Source organism: Vombatus ursinus, unplaced genomic scaffold (assembly GCF_900497805.2).
Source record: "Vombatus ursinus unplaced genomic scaffold, bare-nosed wombat genome assembly UNPS02014807.1, whole genome shotgun sequence".
Classification (NCBI taxonomy): domain Eukaryota; kingdom Metazoa; phylum Chordata; class Mammalia; order Diprotodontia; family Vombatidae; genus Vombatus; species Vombatus ursinus.
This window is the reverse complement of record NW_020954585.1, coordinates 42,586,576-42,608,498: the sequence shown is the minus strand read 5'-3', so window position 1 is coordinate 42,608,498 and position 21,923 is coordinate 42,586,576. Positions and strand designations below refer to the sequence as shown.

The window sequence follows — 21,923 nt, the reverse complement described above, 5'->3', positions numbered from 1 at the left end:
TCCCTGCTCAGAGCATCCACAAGTTTTAGGCCCCTTCTGCTAAAGCTCATGCTGACTTCTGCCTGTCTGGCATGACCTTTTTCCAAGTGTCTGCAAGCTGCCAGTTATCTTCTCATGTCAGACTGGACTGAATGGAACCACTTACTGGTATTTCTTTTTTTTCCTTTTTTTTTTTTGTGAGGCAGTTGGGGTTAAGTGACTTGCCCAGGGTCACACAGCTAGTAAGTGTCAAGTGTCTGGTTTGAGACAGGATTTGAACTCAAGTCCTCCTGAATCCAGGGCTGGTGCTCTATCCACTGCACCACTTAGCTTCCCCTGGTATTTCTTTTTAATATTCTTGACTATAGTTTCATCTGGTGCCCTTTTAGATTTTTGCTTGAGTGTCTATGGGAGAACTTGACTTCTTTAGGATCTTTTACACCACCATCTTAACTGGAAATTCTGTGTTTTTTTCTAATTCCTATTTACTTGACAAATTCAATTACTATTTGCTAAATTACTGGCATTTCTAGGACATTTCAATGGTTTATAAGGACATCAAGATAAAATATTTTAAATCATGACCATTCTAGGAAATATAGGGTATATAATTTCCACACTGGGTTGTTGGGATATTGGGAAAGGGATGGGGCCTTTTGATATGGCACAAATCCAAAGTAAACATTGACAATTCATCCTCTTCCCCCCAAGTGTTGCTTCAAGGTCCTTTTTCGAAGCCCAGAAGATAGCTGGCCAGAGGGCATGGAAGGCATTGAAAGGAATTCATTTGCCCTAGTTCCACTAAACTTAACACAAAATAAGTACCTACTTGTTAGGCAGAGTGGACTTTTCTGGCATTCAAAATATAAGTCCTTATAAAAAGTCATATTGCAAAGTGTTTCACCTTGCATTTTGCCTTGTGGTATCCTAAGCAGCTGCCTACCTTGCCTTCATCCAATTCTGCTTTTGATTTTCACGTAACATTTTAAATCATCCTTTAGCTAACTTTATCACTCAGACACTGGGTTATGAACCTAATGTGAAAGAGGCCTGGTTTTCTGTGCCTGATACTCCAAAGTGTTTAGTACAGACTACACTTACTACATAATACATTTTGGAAATGGATGCAAAGTGTGAAATTCAACAGTAAAAGTTTTTTTTCCTCACTATGTTTTAATGTGTTGGAGTCTGATTTGTTATATGCTGAATTAAAAAAAAACTATATGAGAGAGTTAGTCAAGTGTGGTTTTTAACTACAGTTTTAAGTAGCCTGAGACAAGAGTTTACAAACACTTACTAAATACCTACTGTATATAAAATACTATACTAAGGTCTATACTATACTAAGCACTAGATATACAATGGCAAGGCATAGTCTTTGCCTTTATGAAGTTAAAAAATCTATTTAGGGGTATGATGCATGTACAAACATGTACAAACAACTATAATACTAGAATCCCCTCCTAGAATCCTTACATTAGTAGGAACCTCAGAAATGGTTTAGTCTGGGGAAGTGAAAGTTTGAGAGTTATGTGATAGATATCTTTAAGTATTTGAAGGATCATCACATGGAAAAAGGATTAAAGTCGTTAAATCTGACTTTTAGAGTCAGGAGTAATAGAAGTTTCAAAGAAGTGGCTTATGGCTCCATATGAGGAAATCTTTCCAGTGATGAGAGCTGTTTGAATGAGAAATGAAATGCCTCATGAGGTAGTGAGCTTCTTATCCTTGGTGGTCTTCAAATGGAAATAGATGACTCTTGTTGGGTACATTGTAAGAAGGATTCTCGTTTAGAATTAGATGACCTCTGAGGTCTTTTCCCAGTTTGAGAGAGAAAGAGGCAGAAAGAGAGAGAGGAGGAGGAGAGAGAGAGGGAGAGAAGGGAGGAAGGGAGGGAGAAAAGGGTGGAAGGAAGGGAGGGGGAGAGAGGGAGAGAGAGAGAGGGAAGAAAAGAGAGAGAATGAGGGAGAGTGAAGGAGAGATTGAGAGAGCAAGAGAGCAAAGTAGAGAGTGAGTGAGACAGAGAAAGAGAGGGAAGAAGAGAGGGACAGAGAGTAAGAAAGCAAGAGAGAGAGAGTGAGAGAGAGCCAGAGAGACAGGGAGAGACAAATACACACACAGTGTGTGTGTGTGTGTGTTGGTGTGTGTGTGTGTGTGTTAGAGAAAGAGACAGAGACAGAGACAGAGAGAGAGGGAGGAGACAGAGACAGAGAGACAGATGGAGGCAGAGAGACAGAGAGACAGATGTAGGCAAAGAGAGACAAACAGAAACACATAGACACAGACACAGAGACAGAGACAGATAGAGGGGTGAGAGAAGAAGAGACAGAATGATAAAGCTTCAAACCAGGGGGGAGGCTAATCAGAAGATTATCATGGATAAAGCTCAGGTAACATCAGGTGACGTTCCCCTGCCGTAGTGCCTTCTTCACAGCCCAAATCATCTTTTTGAATAGACCTTTATAGGTAAGTGTTATCTCCCCAGCCAGAGTGTAAGCTCCTCAAGGGGAGTCACTGTTTCACTTCTGTCTTTTTATCTATCCCCAGTGTCTAGCAATGTGGCTGGCACATAGCAGTCATTCAATAAATGCTAATGATTGATTGTACTAGGTGGTAAAGAGAAAAGTTTTGACCGAAGGTCAAAGAGAGTAGACCTGAGACCAAGAAAGAAAGACTTGATTATCCTGAGATCCAGGAGGCTAGAAAAAAGAATCCAACTTAGGGTTTTCAGAGGAAGCAGGTCAAACTGGTGTTTGTTTGTTTGTTTGTTTTTAAAAAGCAAGCTACTGAATATAAAGGGAATGAAGGCAAAGAGAGTCTTGAGAGAGACTTACAGAGAATGTTTAATGTTTTAAATCTGTGCCAAGGTAATCAAGCAACATGAGACTACTTGTAACTGATCTCAGTGGGGTATCTCACCTGAGCTTTTCTTACTTTGGAGTGAAGAGTAATCATGCATTTGGATGGACTCTGAGTGTACTGGGCTTCTGCAGACATGGTCAGGATAGGGCTCCCCGGGGGATGGGCTGTGAACCCAAGGGTATGGTCATTAGTGCAGAAATACAACCCTTTTCTAATACTCTTAGATTACATGAACAGAAAATGATTCAAAGGGAGTGGTGGCGGGAACCCAGAAGGGGAAACTTTTGTTTGCAGGTTGCGCCCCAGTTTTATTAAAGGGAATCAGTGAGAGTTAAGAATGGTTAGGGAAAGTTTCATGGAGGAAGAAGGACTAGAGCAGGGCCTAGAAGGCTTTGGACAGGTGAAAGAGAGTCAAAAAGGCATTCTAAGTGAGGAAAACAGTATGAGCAAAGACTAGGAGGCACGAATAAGCCTGGGTATATTCATGGACAGTGATGAAACAAGCTGGACTCTATTGGAAGATATGTGTTGGGAAGCAGCTGGAGAAGGATGATCACTTGGTCAATGAGAACAAGACAGAGTATTGGACTTGGGATCAAAAGATCAAATCTTGGCTCTAGCATTTAATAACTGTGTGAAGTTGGTAGAGTCACTTAACTCCTGTCGTACTTCAAAATACTACATAAAGTTGAGTGACGATGATGGTGATGATGAAGGGCTTTGAAAGTCAAGTAGAAAGCTTGGGATATGATTTACTAGAATGATGATTTGTAGTGGCTACAAGTTTTTCAACAGTGGAGTGATATGATGACAAGTCCCTTGCCTGGACCACTATTTCCTGGGGCCGTGCTCAGTTGACTCTCAGGGGCAGTCACTCTCCGGACTTCTCTAGCTGGCAGGCTTCTCCTCCATAAGATACTCCTTCCTCTTCTAGTTTCCTTTTAAGTGTTGTCTTCTCCATTAGAATGTGAGTTCCTTGAGAACAGGAACTTGTCTTACTTTTCTATTTATATCCCTGGTGCTTTCTTTGTATATAGCAGCACTTAAAAATGTTCCTTCCTTCCTTCCTTCCTTCCTTCCTTCCTTCCTTCCTTCCTTCCTTCCTTCCTTCCTTCTTTTCTCTGGCACTCTATTAACTAGCACTTTGACTCATCTGGGCTAAGATGGTAATTGATGTTCATACTGGTGTTTTTCTTTCTTTTTTAAAACATTTTACAAAAAGTTTATTTTCAAAAAGTTAAACAAAGAATATATAATGACTAATTTTATGTATCAAAAGAAAAAAAAAGAGACTCTTGGGAATGTAAAGGATAAGCGGAGACCAAGGGCATCAACGGTGCTTCATTCTTTATACTTGTTCCAAGGCTTCTAACATAATGATACTGTTTCCTTAGATTACCACCATTCCAATATTGTTCTGATGCCCACCTGGTGCCATTTCTACACACTCCTCAATCACAAGATTCATAAATGGATCTAATCCCTGCAATATTCCTTGGACATGCCTCCCACCATTTAATTTCAATGATAGCTTCTTGTCTGTACATTTTTTTAAATCTTGAGTGGGTATACTTTGTTCATTTTGTTTCAGTTATGGCCCTTTGCCTCCTCCTGTGCGATACTTGGCTTTGCTCAGGCTCCAATACTGGTGGCTTTCTAAGCAGAGATTGGGTGTCTGCTTCGGGATGCTGTGGAGACAACTGATGCTTCAGGAAGAGGTTGGATCAGGTACCTCAAACCTAGTCTGTGATTTGTCAACTCTAACACTTGAATGTTCTGATATTTATATATTATATGTACACATGTGCATATAGATGTGTATATATATTTACAGGTTAATTCAAGGATTGTATATGGAGAGATATATCCCAATTTAATGCTTTGATATCCATATGTAAGATATGGCTATCATATATGTGCATATGCACATAATACGCATAGGAAATCGATACATTAAATTGGGATATCACTATATACACACCCTTAATATATGGATATATGCAGCTATACACATATATGTACATATATTAATATCAAAGCATTAAATTGGGATACATCTCTATTAAATATCCCTTAGAGAACATGTTCTGAACTTTAATCTGCTTTAATTCAATTAAAAAATCTATAAATGTATACAGTATACACACATAAACACATGTGCACATATGTATACACACATCTGCATGTACAATATGTATGTGTATACACACATATACCTTGAACAGATATGTATACCAACCAGAGGTTTTTGAAGATCATGTGTACAAGTGTTAATATTTCTTTTCTGACAGATTATAAGAAGAAGAATAAGGCAAAGACTTAAAATTAAATATTAAAAAAAATCTTTTTTGGTCTATTCATTGTTTCCATAGAAACATGATCAGCACAGGCCACCAGTTGGTGAGTCAATTTTAGCTAAAGACTTTTAGACCTCACATCTGTTGTTTCCATAGAGAGGGATGTCAAATCCATGGCAATAAGATAAAGGTTTTCCAATTCTACCGCATTCCAAACTTTCCTTAAGTTGTTTTCACCTTGGTAGCCAGGGAGCAGAAAGACCAAGAAGCTGTGAGAGTCTCACTGTTACTTACTGGGCTGCCTGCTGAGACCAGCATGCTATTGTTTTCTGAAGTGAATTAGAAGTGCTGGAGGTCTTTGTTTTTGACTGGGTTGGAAAATGGATGGCTCATATGTTGGGAAAGCTGCTGCCTCAGCATTCCTACAATCAATTGCCTCCCATTCTGCACACCGTTTTCATTCTACTCCCATATAACACTTCTTTACATATAACACTTTTTGTTTCAGCCAAACTGGATTATGCATCATCCCTCCTTCTTCCATTTCCTGCCTTTGCTCATGTCATCTCCACAGCATGAAATATCTGCCTACTGAAATCAATCCCTTTCTTTAAGACCCGATTCAGGTGCTGCCCTCCTATGCTGCCTTCCCTGACTCCACAGCTGGATGTTACCTCTCCTTTCTTTTTTTTTTTCTTTTTTAAAAATTTATTTATTTACTTTTAGTTTTTTTTACCTCTCCTTTCTTGAATTTCTCTAGGTGATTTAAAAGGCCCTCTTCTTTGCACTTAATGTCTAATTTGTATTGCATCTATCTGTGAATATGTGCTATCTTCATTTTTTGCCTGCCCAATCATACATTGTCTTTTACACAACTTTTGGCATACAAGTTATTGTTAATATGCTGCATCTACTTTTGCCCACCACCAGTCTCTCTACATTGCCCTTTGGGTCACCTTCAATTTTGATTCTGCAGAGATGGCAAGGATCTACAATCTGTAGCCATAGAGTATAGCATAATTAGAATGCAAACTTGAGCTTTGCAGAGTAAACACTTAGTAAATGCTTTTTAAATGAATAAATGAAAAAGCATTTTTAAGCATTTACTATATGCCAAGAAATTATGCTAAGTGTTGGGACAGAAATATTTCTAAGAAACAAGATAGACAAACCTGATCTCAAGGAGTTCACTCTCTAATTGGGGGAGATAACCCATAAAAATAAAGTTTAGCTGCAAAGCATATGGCGGGGTCTGGAGATGTTCAGGGTGCAGTGCTGGTGCACATAGCAAGGTCCTGTGGTCCTTAGGTTACATCAGTAAGCCAGGTGTCAGTGTCAAGGGGGGCAGGGAAGATGCTAATAAGATTTGCTGGTGCTCCATCTCTCTGAAAAGAACAGATGTGATTCCCATCTCATTGAAGGCACGTGAGCAGTCAGGTTTCTTGGATTTTTTCATTCCCAAACTCAAGCTTTTTTATTCATTCACGTATTTATATATTCATTCTGGAGGGAAGAAACTGTGCCTTCTTCATGTTTGTAGCTCTCCCAGACCCAAGCACAATGCCCTAAACCATAGAACCTAATAAACATTTGTTAAATTGAATTCAATTATTTCAGAACAAATAACTGACTTAGTAACCCAATCAACATAGATTATCATGAGTTTTTTGGATTGAAATAATGCTTTATGTAAAACTAGAGGCACAGAATTATTTGGGATGATGGTTTCTCCTCACGCTCATTTGCTGTCTTGTTCTTTTGTTTTGGAAATAAACCTTTTGATCTGTACTTTTTCAGGCCCACGTTTTTTGAAGGTACGGGATCACAGAGGAAGCATAGTTTTTTCAAAAATTTTTAAAAAGGAGTTTTATCTTTAGTTTTTCTTTATTCTGACAACTTTTATGTTTTCAGTGCTGCATGATTGTAGCATTCTATTAAGAAAATCCTTTCCTGCTGCCCCATGAAGGGAAAATGATGGCCATATATTTGTCTGTATCTACTTATATAAATCTGGGGATCCAGATTTGTGATTTCATCAGTGTAGATAACTCCTAGTGATGAGTGGTAAATTTCCTTTACATTATAGATCAGCAGCTATTCTGTAACTTAAGAGTCTTATCCAATTGCCTTAGGTACTGAGAGGGGGAGTACCTTGCTCGTCCAAGATCCCACAGCCAGTATGGGTCAGAGATATGATTTGAACTCAGGTCTTCCTGATTTTGAAAGTCACTTAACCTCTCATAGATTTAGAGCTTGAAGAGACCTTAGGGATTTAGGAGTTCAATCCTTTCATTTTATGGGTAAGGAAGATGAGGCCCAGTTAAGTGACTTGGGCTAAGTTACACAGATAAGTAAATGTCAGAGCTGGAATTTTGACCCAGGTCCCTACACTTCAAATCTAGACTCTTTTCACTGTGCCACATGGCTTCCTGTTTACAAGTATACACATATGCATGAACTCATGCATGACCATATGCATGCATCATGCATGCGCATGCCACATGCATGCATGATGCATGCATATGCCACATGCTGAAGCACATTACACATAAGTATATGAACGTATACACACATTCATGTATACACATACACATACATATGTATATATGCATATACTTTCCTCATGATGAGATGTGACTGTGAATCATGGACCATCACAGTATCAAAAGAATCAGAGTTACAGATAGCACAAAGGGTTACAGACATACATGGTAGGTATAAATAGGCTTCTGCACATTAATAATGATTATGTATATGCGCCATGGCATAAAGGACATCTAGTGAATGTATGGTTAGGTGGGACGAGCTATGTAGGGAGAGTTAGGGATGATACATGAAGAGGCCAAATGTTACACTGGTATCCCCTGGAATAAGGGGGTCTTGACTTGCCCATTGATAGATTTTAGGGTGGGGGGTTCTGTGAACTTGAATGGGAAAATTTTACATCTTTATTTTCACTAACCTCTAAAATTTAGCATTTCCTTTAATTATGAATTAATTAAAAAAGTTATTGAGAGAAGGGACACATGGATTTTATTAGATGGCCTAAGGGGTGCATGACACATAAAAGTTTAAGATCCTTTGATTTAGAGGAACTACTCTGGGAGGCTGGATATGCCCTCTATTAGAGGATTCTGGAAGGACATGGAAAAGAATCTCCTAGGATGGGCAGTTTTAGGTGGGTTATGATCTGTGACTTTGGATGGGGTGCCAACATTGGTGAAATTATAGTCACCAAATCTGTTCTTTCCAGAGAGACAAAGGACCACCAAACTGTACCATCTTCCCTTCCTGATATATTATATTTGTTTATATAACACACATTTATAAAATACATATTATATGTGTATATGTATGCAGACAAATACATACATGTGTCTAGGTGTGTGTGTGTATACACACACACACACACACATATATTTGAGACAGTGTCTTCCTATCTCACCTAGGTTAGGAGTACAGTGTCTACTCATGGCCCTGTCTGATCCTATTACTAATTAGCCTGAGAATTTTGACTTGTGCTCTTTCCAATGTGGGCCAGTGTGCCATAACGTGGGCAGTCTAGTAGCTTCCTGCTCCATGGGTCACATTATGCTGATTGTGGACTCTGCCACTGTGGCTAGCTTAGCCCAGTGCAGTCCAGAACTCCTTAGCTCAAGAGATTCAGCACCAGCTCAGCCTTCTCGGTAGCAGGGATTACAGGTGTGCACCACCACACTCCACTTAAATGCATCTATGGAAATAGAGCTATTACGTATAGAAGCCAGAGTGACAGACCTGGAGTCTGGGAAGGCGTGGCCAAGATCTCACCTTTGACACTAACTAGCTGTGTGATCATAGGCAAGTCACAAATTCTTTTTTTTTTTTTTTTTTTTTTGCATTTTGGTGAGGCAATCGGGGTTAAGTGACTTGCCCAGTGTCACACAACTAGTAAGTGTCAAGTGTCTGAGGCCAGATTTGACCTCAGGTTCTCCTGACTCCAGGGCCGGAGCTCTATTCACTGCACCACCTAGCTGCCCCAAGTAACAAATTCTAATACTTTAGATAATTATCTAACACTTCAAGTTATAGTTAGGTTATAATCTTTAGGGATTTCCATCCTGAAGAAATCACAAGTCCTTGACAAGTCAGTCTAGATACTCATTAAAATTTTTTATTTTATTTTTTTTTCACTTTGGACCTGTGATTTCATTGGTATGGCAAGCTTCAGTAAGGAAACTTACTTTACCTCAGCACTTCAACAATTTCTGCAGTTTATAATCTCAAAGATTGGCTGGGGACACTGAGGGGTTAAATAATTTGTTTAGGGTCACATAGACAGAGATAGGATGTGAATTAAGTCACCCTGATCCCAAGGCTGATTCTCTGGCCATACTCTCAATACCAAGGGTTCTTAACCTGAGACTCATGAACTTGTCTTTAAAAAATTTAATAACTATATTTCAATATAATTGAAATAGTTTCCTGTTTCCTAAGGCTGAGGCTGGTGGATCTCTTGAGCTTAGGAATTCTGGGCTGCAGTGGGCTAAACTGATCAAGTATCCACACTGAGTTTCTATGTGTTTTATTTTAAGTATAAAAACATTATTTAGAAGAGGGATCCATAGGCTTTATTAGTCTGCCAAAGGGGTCTAGAACCTCTATTCTCTTTCTCTCTCCTTATACGCACATAGAAACTTACACTTACACACATACATACATATACATATATGTATGTATATACACACACACACAAACACATACACCGTTTAAAATAACCTGGCACATAGTAAGCACTTGTAAATGTTCATGGATTTGACTTGACGTGATTTGACCTTCTTATTTAAAGCTTTCCATAACCTGACTCCAAACAGATCCCATTCAACAAACATTTATTAAGTATCTACTGTGTGCAGAGTACTGTGCTAGATTTTGGGAGAGTTTAGAAAGTATGTAGATCCTGACCTCACGGATCTTACTGTCTCAAACAGTCTTCTCTTCTCCTAATTACTTGGAACCCAATGGCACTGTAAGAAATTAAAAGCTACTAACAGTAATTTATTTAGTAATTGAGGATGTAAAGGATGTATTATTTGAGCTTCTTTTCTTTTTTCTGTTCCTTGAACAAGCCCCACGTTTGCCTTCTGTGCCTTCATGTACACTGTGAATTAAGTCTATTGAATTCCCAAGTCACGTGCCATCTCTTCTAGGGAATCTTCCTTGAATTTTCTTATCAGTAAAGTCTTTCCCTTCCTGGGATGTGACATAACATGTTTTGCCCTAGATATCAGTGCATTTGTCCCTATAAGACTATAAACTCCATGAGTACAGGGCCATGTCTTATTTGAACTTTGTGTTTCCCTTAGCACCTACCCAATGTTTTGCTAATATATGTTTATTACACTGAATTGTTGAATCTCAAAGACTTCCCTTAAAAGGAATTAAATAATATGAATATAGGTCAAGGAGAATAACAGTTAAAATGCTTTTCACTGAAGCCAAAAGATATATTAACACATGTTATTTATTTCAACTATTTGACAGAGGAAAACAACAGAATATTTGATCAGATTGGGTGAACCACAAGGTCCAGAGGAGCTGTAATCTCAGAAATACAACTCCAGTTCTCTCCATGTACTCCATTAGGACAGGAGTAGAATGAGCTGGCTGGTAACTGATGAATCAATAATGATGCCCACAGGCTGACAGTAATTGTAAGGGTGAACCGAATTGATTTTACATTAATGGATCAATTAGTAATTGTAAGACCAAGTTTATGTCCCTGAATCAAGCAGGAATGTAAAATGTTAGTAAAGACTCTATGCCTATGTTGTTTGTTGTTGGCAGTCTATGTGAAATCAAATTCAATTAATTTCAATTCAACAAACATTTATTAAGCACTTACTATATAACCTGAACTGGTAGGTTCTAGGGATAGGGAAAAAACCCCAACAACTCCAAAAACAAACAAAAAAACAAACAAACCAACCAGTCCCTGTACTCAAGGATTTTACATACTATTAGAGGCAATACAGCATGTAAATAAATATAAAACATATACAAAGTAAGGTAAAATAATTTTAAGAGGGAGAGAATGCTAATAACTTAAGATCCAAGGAAGGAATCAGAAAAGGTCACCTGTAGAAGGTGGCACTCCTGAGCTGTGCTTTAAAGGACCCTAGGCGATTCACCTCTAGCAGAGGTGAGGACAAAATGTATTCCAAACATGGGATATTGCTTGCTCTATGGCAAAAAATGAAATATTAAGTACAGGGAACAAATAACTAGCTGCTCAGTTTAACTAAAATGGAAAAAGCATGAAAGAATACTATGGAAAAATCCTGGAAATTTAGGTGGGAGTCAGACTGTGGAGAGCTTTAAATAAGACGGTCAAGTCAAGTCAAGAAACATTTATTAAGTGCTTACTACGTACCAGGCAATGTGCTAAATGCTGGGGATATAAAGGAAGGCAAAATCAGGGTCTGCTCTCAAGGAGCTCAGAATCTCTAATGTGGGAAATAACATGCAAGGAACTGTATACAAATAGAATATATGCAGGATAAATATACAGGTGTGTTTTTTGTTTTTTTTTGTATTGTATACTAGGGCCAGTAGGAAGCCAGTGATGAATTTTGAATGTGTGTGCATGTGTGGTGGGATGACATGGTCAGATCCACATTTTGGGAATATCAACCTGGTAGTTCTATGGAGGCTGTATTGGCAAAGGAAGAGACTGGAGGCTGGGAGGAAAAATCAGAAGGATATTATATTAGTATAAGTAAGAGATGACTCTGGCCTGGATGTGGGGAGAGGCTGTATGAGGGGACAGAGATGGAATGGATTCAAGTGATGTTAGGGAAGTAGGATCAACAAGTTGTGTGAATGTTGCTAAGTTATTAGCATAATGTTAGTATTAATAAGTATAAGTATTAATATGTGGAAGTGATTAAAGAAGAATGGCACTGCTATGGAGGTCTCAATCAACCATCTAGACCAGGGCCCAACCGGCAACCATGGGCCATGGGCTGAATCCAGCCTACTGACTGTTTTTGTGTGATGAATGGTTTTTACATTTTAAAATGTAAAACAAAAACATGTGGAAGGATGGATTTGACTCATGTGCCTCAGTTTGCAGACCTCTGAACTGGCCCATGGGTCAAATGGAGTTCTCTTGAAGACACCTGGGTGAAGGTCAAGAGATTTCTATTTAAAATGTTTTTACCTGAATTGGTTAGTTAAAATATTAGGTTAGCACAGCTAACACATAGGACTAGGGCCAGCAAGGTCCAACCACCTGAAATTTGTAGCTGAAGTGGCCAAATTCTTGGCAATGTTTGGTTTCTGGGGGCATGGTGAATATTGATACCATTTTATAAAACTGCTACAATGGTAACTGAAAGCCATTATCACTGATGTAAATCTGAAGGTAGAACCAAGATATGCCTGACTAATCACACCCTGCAGGTCTCAAGAATAATTTAGTCTGTTCAATAATAATATGCTAATGGATTTGATCAGAATTGATCAGTGACTAGCTCAGAGCCTCTAACTGTGCACTTTTGTACAAATAAAATCGATTAAACTGGTTTTTTTTTTGGACTGCATTTTCATTGCTGATAAAACATTCCTATCTTTTAAATTACTAATAGATAAATCTTCAACACTGTTAACAATGAAAAATTCCCACAGCCCACACACATCTGGATAGCTTCGCAGGCGACCCAGTGCTGAAAACACTTGGACATCCCTAAGGCAAGCAGTCACTGGGTACTGAGCTAATCAGCAAAGATATGTGGAGAGTTAAGTTGAGGCGGGGCACAGAAGACATCTGGTCAATTAGAAGACCTGGGGACCACAAAGAAAAGAGGCTATGCAAACCTCTTTCTACTCTGTAAAAGACCAAGGGAAAAATCTGTTTTTCGGGAGACATTCCTTAGAAACCCTTACTTCTTTGTGATGTCACCAGGGCACTCCTCTCCCATTCCCTGCCTGTGCCCTCCCCCCCAATACATTTATTCATTAACCCATAGTAAATATGGAGTGTGTATAAACAAACAGATGTGTTTGTGTGTAAGAGAGAGAGGGAGAGAGAGACAGAGGCAGAGAGAGAGAGAGACAGAGACAGAGACAGAGAGACAGAGAAAGAGATTACAGAGTCACAGAATTACACAGATGGAAGGAACCTTAGAGATCATCATTTTGCAGACGAGGAAATTGAGTCTCACTAAGAGGGATAAAATGACATCCCAAGGTTCCCATAGCTACAAGATGGCAGAGTTGGGATGCTAACTCAGGTCTAAGTCCAATGTTCTCTCTACCACATGGAGTTTTTCCACCTCCACTCCAGCTGCCTTCTCAAGCTGGAGATGCCTCTATTCTTGCAGCCTCGTCCTTCATTCCCTGAGTTCCTCCCCAGAATTTCCTTTTGAGGAATTACCTACATCAATCATACTCACTCCTAATCCAGCTCAACTCCTGACTTTCCAAACTGTTCTCCTTTGCCCCTTTGTGGGTACCTTCCCCACCACCCCTGACCCCCTTCAGCTACCTTTTAGGTGTTGTCTCCCTCCAACAGAATTGGAGCTTCTTGATCACAAAGCCTGTCTTTTCTGCTTGTGTTTTGTATTCCCAACACTTAGTACACTGTCTGGCACATAGTAAGTACTTAATGCTTTATCTAATCTACTCTACTATGTAAATGTAAGTTATTATTTTTATTCTTCTTATTCTACGTGAATTGAGAAAACAACTTTTGTGTTCTAATATGGTATGAAAGGACCAATACCCACCAGGGTCCTCTTCTTTTAGTTTTCCCTGAAAGGGGACAAAGCTGTCATCAAGACCGGATGGGCCTCTGCTTCTCTTGACATAGCTCCCTGGTCGGGGGTGTCTAGGTGGCATGGTGGATAGAGCACCAGCCCTGGATTCAGGAGGACCTGAGTTCAAATCCAGCCTCAGACACATAACACTTACTAGCTGTGCGACTCTGGGCAAGTTGCTTACCCCTCATTGCCCAACCCAAAAAACAAAACAAAACAAAACAAAACAAAAAAACATAGCTCCCGGTCACCTAAGGGCATAAAAAGTCTCAATTTGGAATTGGGGCCCCTCCAACTTGGTGGGTGTCTAACACCCCACATCTGCCTTGTTGACCAAATGTGCCTTCACATGGAGATAAGGAGGGGTGGCAAGTCTATAGAAGCTAAGCGTCTTCATATCCTTGTTGTATATCCATAGGGCTGAGCAAATCTCCTTTTGTTGACTGGCAAATGCCTTTTAATTTCCTGTTCCTGAACTAACAGGGTACTAACATCAGACCTACCCCCTACAGTTGGCATGTGTGAGAAAACAACAGTTTGAAGTTACCAAGTGTATTGTGGAAACTATAGTAAATGAATGAAGCTGTCAGATCAAAAATAATTTGTAACCATGCCAACCTGCAGAAAGGGCAAAACTAAAGAGAGAGAAGAAAATGAGGACCTGACCAAAGAATGCACAGAGAAATTTCTAAAGGAGATACTGTTAGTATCTTCAAAATCCTTGCTGAGCATTCAAGTTCCCCTCAATCTGCCACCACCCTACTTTTCTCTCCTTATTTCTCCCCGCTCCAGTTCATTCTCCACTCAGCTGTCAAAGTGATCTTTCTATAGCACAGGTCTGATGATGTCACTCCTCTGTTCAATAAACCTCATGGGCTCCCTATTACTTCCAGAATCAAATATAAATTCCTCTATTTATCATTCAAAGCCTTTACAACCTTGTCTCCAACCTACTTGCCGAGCCTTATTACATACCTTCCCTCCTGTCTAGCCACACTCTCCTTTCTATTCTTCATACATGACATTCCACCTTCCATCTCTATGCCCTTCTCTGGAATGCACGCCTTTGTATCAAGACTCAGCTCAAGGGGCAGCTAGGTGTTGCAGTGGATAGAGCTCCGGCCTTGGAGTCAGGAGGACCTGGGTTCAAATCCAATCTTAGATACTTGACACTTACTAGTTGTGTGACCCTGGGCAAGTCACTTAACCCCAACTGCCTCACCAAAAGAAAAAAAAGACTCAGTTCAAGGGCCACCTTATACAGTACACGAAGTATTTCTCAATTCCCCCGGCTGCTACTCCCTGTTTCTCCTGCCCCTGTCACCTTTTATCTATTTGTATATACATTCAGGTTGTCTTCCCTAACTCGATATTAAGGTCCTGAAGGCAGGAACTGTCTCACTTTTGTTTTTGAATCCTCGGGGTCTAGTGAAGTGCTTGGTGGTCAAAGGCTGATGGATATGATGCCCCTCCGTATAGTCTATGTGTAATGTAAACCTCAGTCATGCACAGAACTTCCCTGTCTGCATCTGGCTGACCCCATGTCTTTTTTTTTTCCAGGCAATTGGGGTTAAGTGACTTACCTAGGGTCACACAGCTAGTAAGTGTCAAGTGTTTGGTCTGAGGCCAGATTTGAACTCAGGTCCTCCTGACTTCAGGGCTGGTGCTCTATCTATTGTACCACCTAGCTGCCCCAGACCCCGTGTCTTCTTACTGCTGACCAATGTAGGCACGTCAGGATAAGGAAGCATGCCCCTCATTGGCCCTTTAGCCCCAAGAACGGAGTTTACCAGTTTAAAAAGGAGAGGTAGCTTCTGGTCCATCCTCTCCATTGCTAGCCTTTTTCTCTTAGCTCTGCAGTATGGTGACTGCTCTCATATGGCAGCTAGAGAAAACGATCAATTAGATGAGTTTGAGTCTGGACCTCTGGCTGCCTCTTCTGCTTTGTGTTTCTTTGCCTGCTCATAGGTAACTGAACTATGATCCTGAGATGGACTCACCTTGTGAGTTTGAGAGGTCTGGGGATCTTGTGTGCTTGGTCAGTGCTGGGGGTGTCCCTCATATTCCTAAAGGTCTCACGAGAGGAGAAGATAGCCACTGGCTCTGGATCCCTGGGCTGCCATATTAGAAGATGTGAACCAGGAAGGGACTAGGTGGACGGTGTAGAACTAAGGCAAAATGTAAAACATTTAACAGTCCTCGTGAGCTGCATCATGTCTTGATGTTTTAAAATATCAGCCTCCCAGGACAGTATAACAGGATTATGTTATTGGTATTGCTTGTTGTTTCTGTCAATGCATGCTTATGGATCTTGGTTATCGTAAGCATTTCCTTTGTGCTGAGGAAATAGCTCTTCTATACCTTGTCTGTATTGTATAATGTGTATATTCCTATTCACTGCTTTTTGGAGAGACTCCAGACATTACCCAGACATAAGATTTCAGTAATTTTCCACGGGCCTCTGAGGTGGTGGTGCCAAAGAGTGTTAGAAAAAGAACCTAATCCATTTCAATAGAGGCCACGCTCCCACAGGATGAACCTGGTTATGCAGTTATGTAGAGAGGCCCCTTAGTGGAGGAGAAGGAGAGGTCTCAGGGCCTCAAAATCTCAGATTTGGCAGTAGTTCATTATTGTTAAATATGTTTCAGCCAAACTAGGATGCTCTCTATCTCTCAAACATTCCTTAGGCATTACATGTGCATTTCTCCATGCTTGGAATCTTCTAATGGAATTCTCTTTGCCTACTGAATTCCTTGTTGCTGAGTTGTTTTTCAGTTGTGTCTGACTCTTTATGACCCCATCTGGGGTTTTCTTGGCAAAGATACTGGAGTGTTTGCCATTTCCTTCTCCAGCTTATTTTACAGATAAGGAAACTGAGGCAAACAGGGTTAAGTGACTTGTCCAGGGTCACACAGTTAGTAAGTGTCTGAGGCCAGATTTGGACTCAGAAAGATGAGTCTTCCTGACTTCAGGCCCAGCACTCTAGGATAACCCAAATGTCTCTTCCTTTATTTCCTAATCCTTTAGGAGCTTTCTTTTATTTTCCCTTCTGGAACTCACATAGCAATTCTCTTAATGCCCAGATGGTATATCCAGATATGCCACAGGAGGGGCCCCTTTTCTGTCTTCCCTACAAAGTGTGAAATCTTTAGACAAGGTGTAAATTCTTGACTTCCCCACTGATGAGATCATAAATAGTCAAACCAACTCCTCAGGGAAGTAACTGGTCCAGTCCTTCCCTCTACCCTCAACACGATCTCTCTCTCCCCCCCACCCTGCTTCTCTTCCCGTCCCAAAAGAAAAAGAACTCATGGTTCCTAAAGAATCAAGCAACCTTTCTTCTTTTATTTTATTTTTTATTTTTCTGGTGAGGCAATTGGGGTTAAGTGACTTGCCCAGGGTCACACAGCTAGTAAGTGTCAAGTATCTGAGGCTGGATTTGAACTCAGGTCCTCCTGACTCCAGGGCCGGTACGCTATCCATTGTGCCACCTAGCTGCCCCTCTTTTATTTTTTGTTGGTCTTTGTCTTTCTTAGGGACCTAGTCTACCCTCCCTTATAGTATCACTCTGGGTGAGATCCTCTATACCTGATCCAGATTACATACTTTTGACATAATGTATATTACAGTTATCAATATATATATATATATATATATATATATATATATATATATATATATATGTCTTATCTTCTACCTGACTATAAGTTCCTTGGGGGAACAGATATGTCTTAGCTAAACTTTTTTCTCCTGTAATTAGCGCAGAGCTCTGCACACATAAGGTGCCTAATACATCTTTATTGCATGAATGAATAAGTCCACACCATTTGTCCACATAATCTAAAAATGGTATTGGTTGTCATTGTTCTAGTTTTGCAACTTCAAATCAGATTTCATGAACCTAGATTTGAATGAAGCAGATTTGCTATATGAAATCATATTCTCCATAATCATCTCTTTTCAGGATAAATACATCAAACTCCTTTCCCTCTGCCCCAAATGACCTATGAACTGTGCATTTTTTGGGGGGAGATTCTAATTTATAACGTCATATATATGTATATACACATTATATATGATATACAAACATACAATGCTTGGTATGGTACCACTAACAAATATTATCTCATTTGATCCTCACAACAACCCTGCAAGGTAGGGGCTGACGTTATCCTCATGCTGAGGAAATAGACACAAACAGAAGTCGTGACTTGCCCGGGGTCACACAACTTAATGTCTAGGGCCAAATTTGAACTTGGGTCTTCCTGACTGGCCCACTTTTTTATTCACTGTGCCACCTGATTGCCTCAGTAAGACGAAAGATGAAAGCTTTCCTGTTTTCACACAGAATTTGTTTTATAAACAAGATTCAGGATACTGCCCCATATACATGCCCTGTATATACTACTCAATACAACACAATCAAATGTATATTCTCACATGCCTGAGAAAATACAATTTCGTAAGAGAGTAAAACGTCACTAATACAGACTGACTTGATTGGGAGTTGGGTGAGCAAAAAGGGGATGAGACCAGGTTGAATGAATGAAAAATCTGAATGGATACGATGGGATAGGATCGGATAATTTATCACATTGGTTTAACATTATTTAAATTTTATATTTTATACAATACCTAGAAACATACAAAAAAGAAACATGTTCCCCCCCCCCAATTTCAAATCTGTACAACAACTGGAAATAGATCAACAACTGGATTTGGAGTTAGAAGACCTAGGTTCACATCTGTATCTAACATGTATTGTCTGCATTACATTAAGTCGGTTAACTGCTCTGAGACTCAGTTTCTTCATCTATTAAATGAGACAGTAGGAATAGATGAACTCTGAGACCCCTTCCGACTCAAAACCTATGATCTTGTGAACCATGCCTTAAGAGAGTTTCTTAGGAGACTTACTTTAATGTATAATTCACACACCAAGTGATCGTATCTGGTAAATGAAAGATTCTAAAATGCTTGACTCTTAAGAAATGCAAACATCATCCAGATCTTTTGTTTATACTATTAATTGATCTAGAACACCCCTTTTTTAATGGACCATATATAACTAAATTCATCCCAGCCTCATCTGAATTATACTAAATTTCAAATTAGTGGAATCCAAATAAATGAGGTTTTACAGCATCTACCCAAAGTGCTAAATACTGAATTAATGACCCAATTTTGACCTTTCCTGTAGTTGCCTTCAATCTTGATTTTATAGGCTGGAAAGCATGGAACAGAGTTTATTGTGAAATCTGCTAATGCATCCTGAAATCTATTATTTATAACAATAGCATCTATGACAAACACTTGTCCAGAGCCCAGAATTCCCTTCTGCTGCCAGGTTTATTCAGTCTTCAAGAGACTAAGAGACAGAAATTTATTCAGAATACTGATAAAATTTGTTTATATTTTTACTCTCTTTCTGGAAAGTTCACATTGGGCAATTGAAGAAGCATTCTCCTTTACACAGAATAGATTTCCACGCTGCACACCACTGTAGTTAGTGTTGCTTTGCAATAATGCAAGTAAGATGTTGTAGCAAAATCCCACTATGATGTCTCATGTGGTTGTTATACCCTTCAGATCTCTGCCAAGGTGGTACCAGCCTTAGTCAGGAACTAGCTAGCCTAAAGGTGTGCTTCTAGGAAATCATTGAATACCACTTGGTAGGGTACATCTGTACTCTGAATGACCTTTGGGTGGAGGAGAGTGAAGGGCAATGAGTTTGGCAACTTACCTCCATGTTGTACTTCTCCACCGTCCTTCTTAAAGGATCCACAGCCTGCCAGCAAATCAAGATGCAGAGATCAATCAGTAGCATCCCTCCAACAATTACCAGCAGTTTCTGGTCTTTAATGATCTGCAGGGACAAATGAGAGCAGAAAAGAAGGCAGAGGTGAGTTAGAGGTTTCCCTCTAGTAGCTGAAGGAGTGTGAGCTGCCGTGGGGTGTTTAAATATCATCTCCACGAACATGACTTTGGTCTTCTCCTTTGACATTTTCACTTTGAAGCAGACTGGATGTGGGGAAGAAACAGTGACACACTTGAGCACTTGTATCCTGGTGTCCTATGACCTTTGGTATTCTTCTCTTTGAGATTTGGAAGGGTAATTTATAGATTCATGGATTAGGAATAGTATATACAGGGCATGCATATATCATAGATTCATTGAAAAGGGCCTTAGGAGTCATGTACTCCATCTCCCGAGAGGCGGTTAGGTGGCACAGAGAATGGAGTTACAGTCCTGGAGTCAGAAAGACCCGAATTCAAATCTGGCTCTAGACACTTACTAGCTGTGTGTTCCTAGGCAGGTCACTTAACTTCTGTTTGCCTCAGTTTCCTCAACTGTAAAATGGGGATAATAATAGCACCTATTTAAAGCTTGGGTCCAACCATATCATTCCCCCACCTCAACTTAATAAATTCTAGTGATTCTCTATCCCCTCTAGGATAAAATAGAAATTCTTCTGTTTGATGTTCAAAGCCCTTCACAACCTAGACCCCCACCCTTCCACCTTTCCAGTCTTCTTACACCCTACCCCCCTGCTCTGTACCCCCTACATATTCTTTAGGACATGGAAACTAGTCTTTTTGCAGTTCCTTGCACAAGACACTCCATCTCTTGATTCTTGGCATCTTCACTGGCTGTTCTCCATGCCTAGAATACTCTCCCCCCTCGTCTTTGCCTCCTGATTTCCCTGTCTTCCTTCAAGTCCCAGCTAAAATCTCACTTACAGGAAGTCTTTCCCAATCCCTCTTAATTCTGGTGCCTTCCCTCTGTCGCTTATCTTCCATGTATTCTGTTTAGAGCTTGCTTGTACATAATTGTCCATATGTTGTCACTTCATTAGACTGTGAACTTCTTGGGGCCTGGGACTATCTTTTGACTTTCTTTGTATCCCCAAAGCTTAGCATGGTACTTGACACATAGTAGATGCTTAATAAATGCTTCTTTCCTTCCTTCTTTTCCTCTCACCCAAACCCCATTTTATAGGTAAGAAAAAGTCCTAGGAAAGGTAAGTGACTTGCCCTAGATTGCATTGCTAATTTGTTGCAGAATTGGGGCTGAAGCTCAGGTTTCCTAGAAGACTTGATGACAACAATGATGAAAACATACTAAACAGAGCCTTAAGGTTTATCAAAGACTTTTTTTTAATGACAGCCCTGTGTGAGGTGAGTTAGGTATCATTAACTCCATTTTATTGATGGGGAAAACTAAGGCTTAGAGAGATTGAAGGACCTGACTATGGTCACACAGATGGTAAGTTTCAGAAACAGGATTCAAATGCCAACCTCATAATTCTCTATCCAATTCTATTTCTACTAGGTCCCCATCTAGAATCCTTTTAGAAGCAGATTGTTTCATCATGCAGAGGGGTATAATGGTGTAGTGGAAAGAGACTTTGAATCAAAAGAGTCTGCAGCAAAAAGGTTCTTAACCAGGGGTGTGCTGGAGCCACCTTGACCCAGCTAGCGAGAGCCTATTGTTAAATTTTCAGTGTGAGCATTTACAGTTTAGAAATAGGTAAAGGCTACAAATCAGGTCTTGACTTATTATTTTGATGATTGTGTAGACTTAAGAAAGTGGTGGAGAAAATGTCAAGAAGGCAGAATATATTTTAAAAGTGTGTTGCAGATTATTTCTCCAGAGATCCAGTTGTTAAACATTTATCAGCACATCCCTATTCTTGACCATTTTTTGGGTATGTGCCATGGATCCCTTGGGCAGTCTGATTAAGCCTATGGACTTCTTCTCAGAATAATGTTTCAAAAAAAATTCATAATGGAAGGAAATGATAGATTTTTGGTTATAGTGAAAATAAAGATGTAATATTTTTTCCTGTCCAAGTTCATGAACCCCTGTGGATCCCGGGGGATAAGAATCTCTTGTCCAAAGACTCAAAAGACCAGGCTTCAAATCTTGACTCTGCCACTTAATAATGATGTAACCATGGGAATGTCCTTTCTCTTCTTTGGCCTC

At 39.9% G+C, this 21,923-nt stretch overlaps 1 protein-coding gene and 1 pseudogene across 1 annotated transcript in view; both read right to left on the bottom strand.

The window, feature by feature from the left end:
• Positions 1 to 21,923, bottom strand: part of GABBR2 (gamma-aminobutyric acid type B receptor subunit 2) — a 790,497-nt gene that overhangs the window by 98,415 nt on the left and 670,159 nt on the right. Inside the window, exon 13 of the mRNA XM_027874970.1 lies at positions 19,680 to 19,802. Coding sequence (XP_027730771.1) covers positions 19,680 to 19,802 — 123 coding nt within the window. The remainder of the gene's footprint in view (positions 1 to 19,679; positions 19,803 to 21,923) is intronic.
• LOC114051971 lies at positions 4,190 to 14,018 on the bottom strand (annotated as a pseudogene).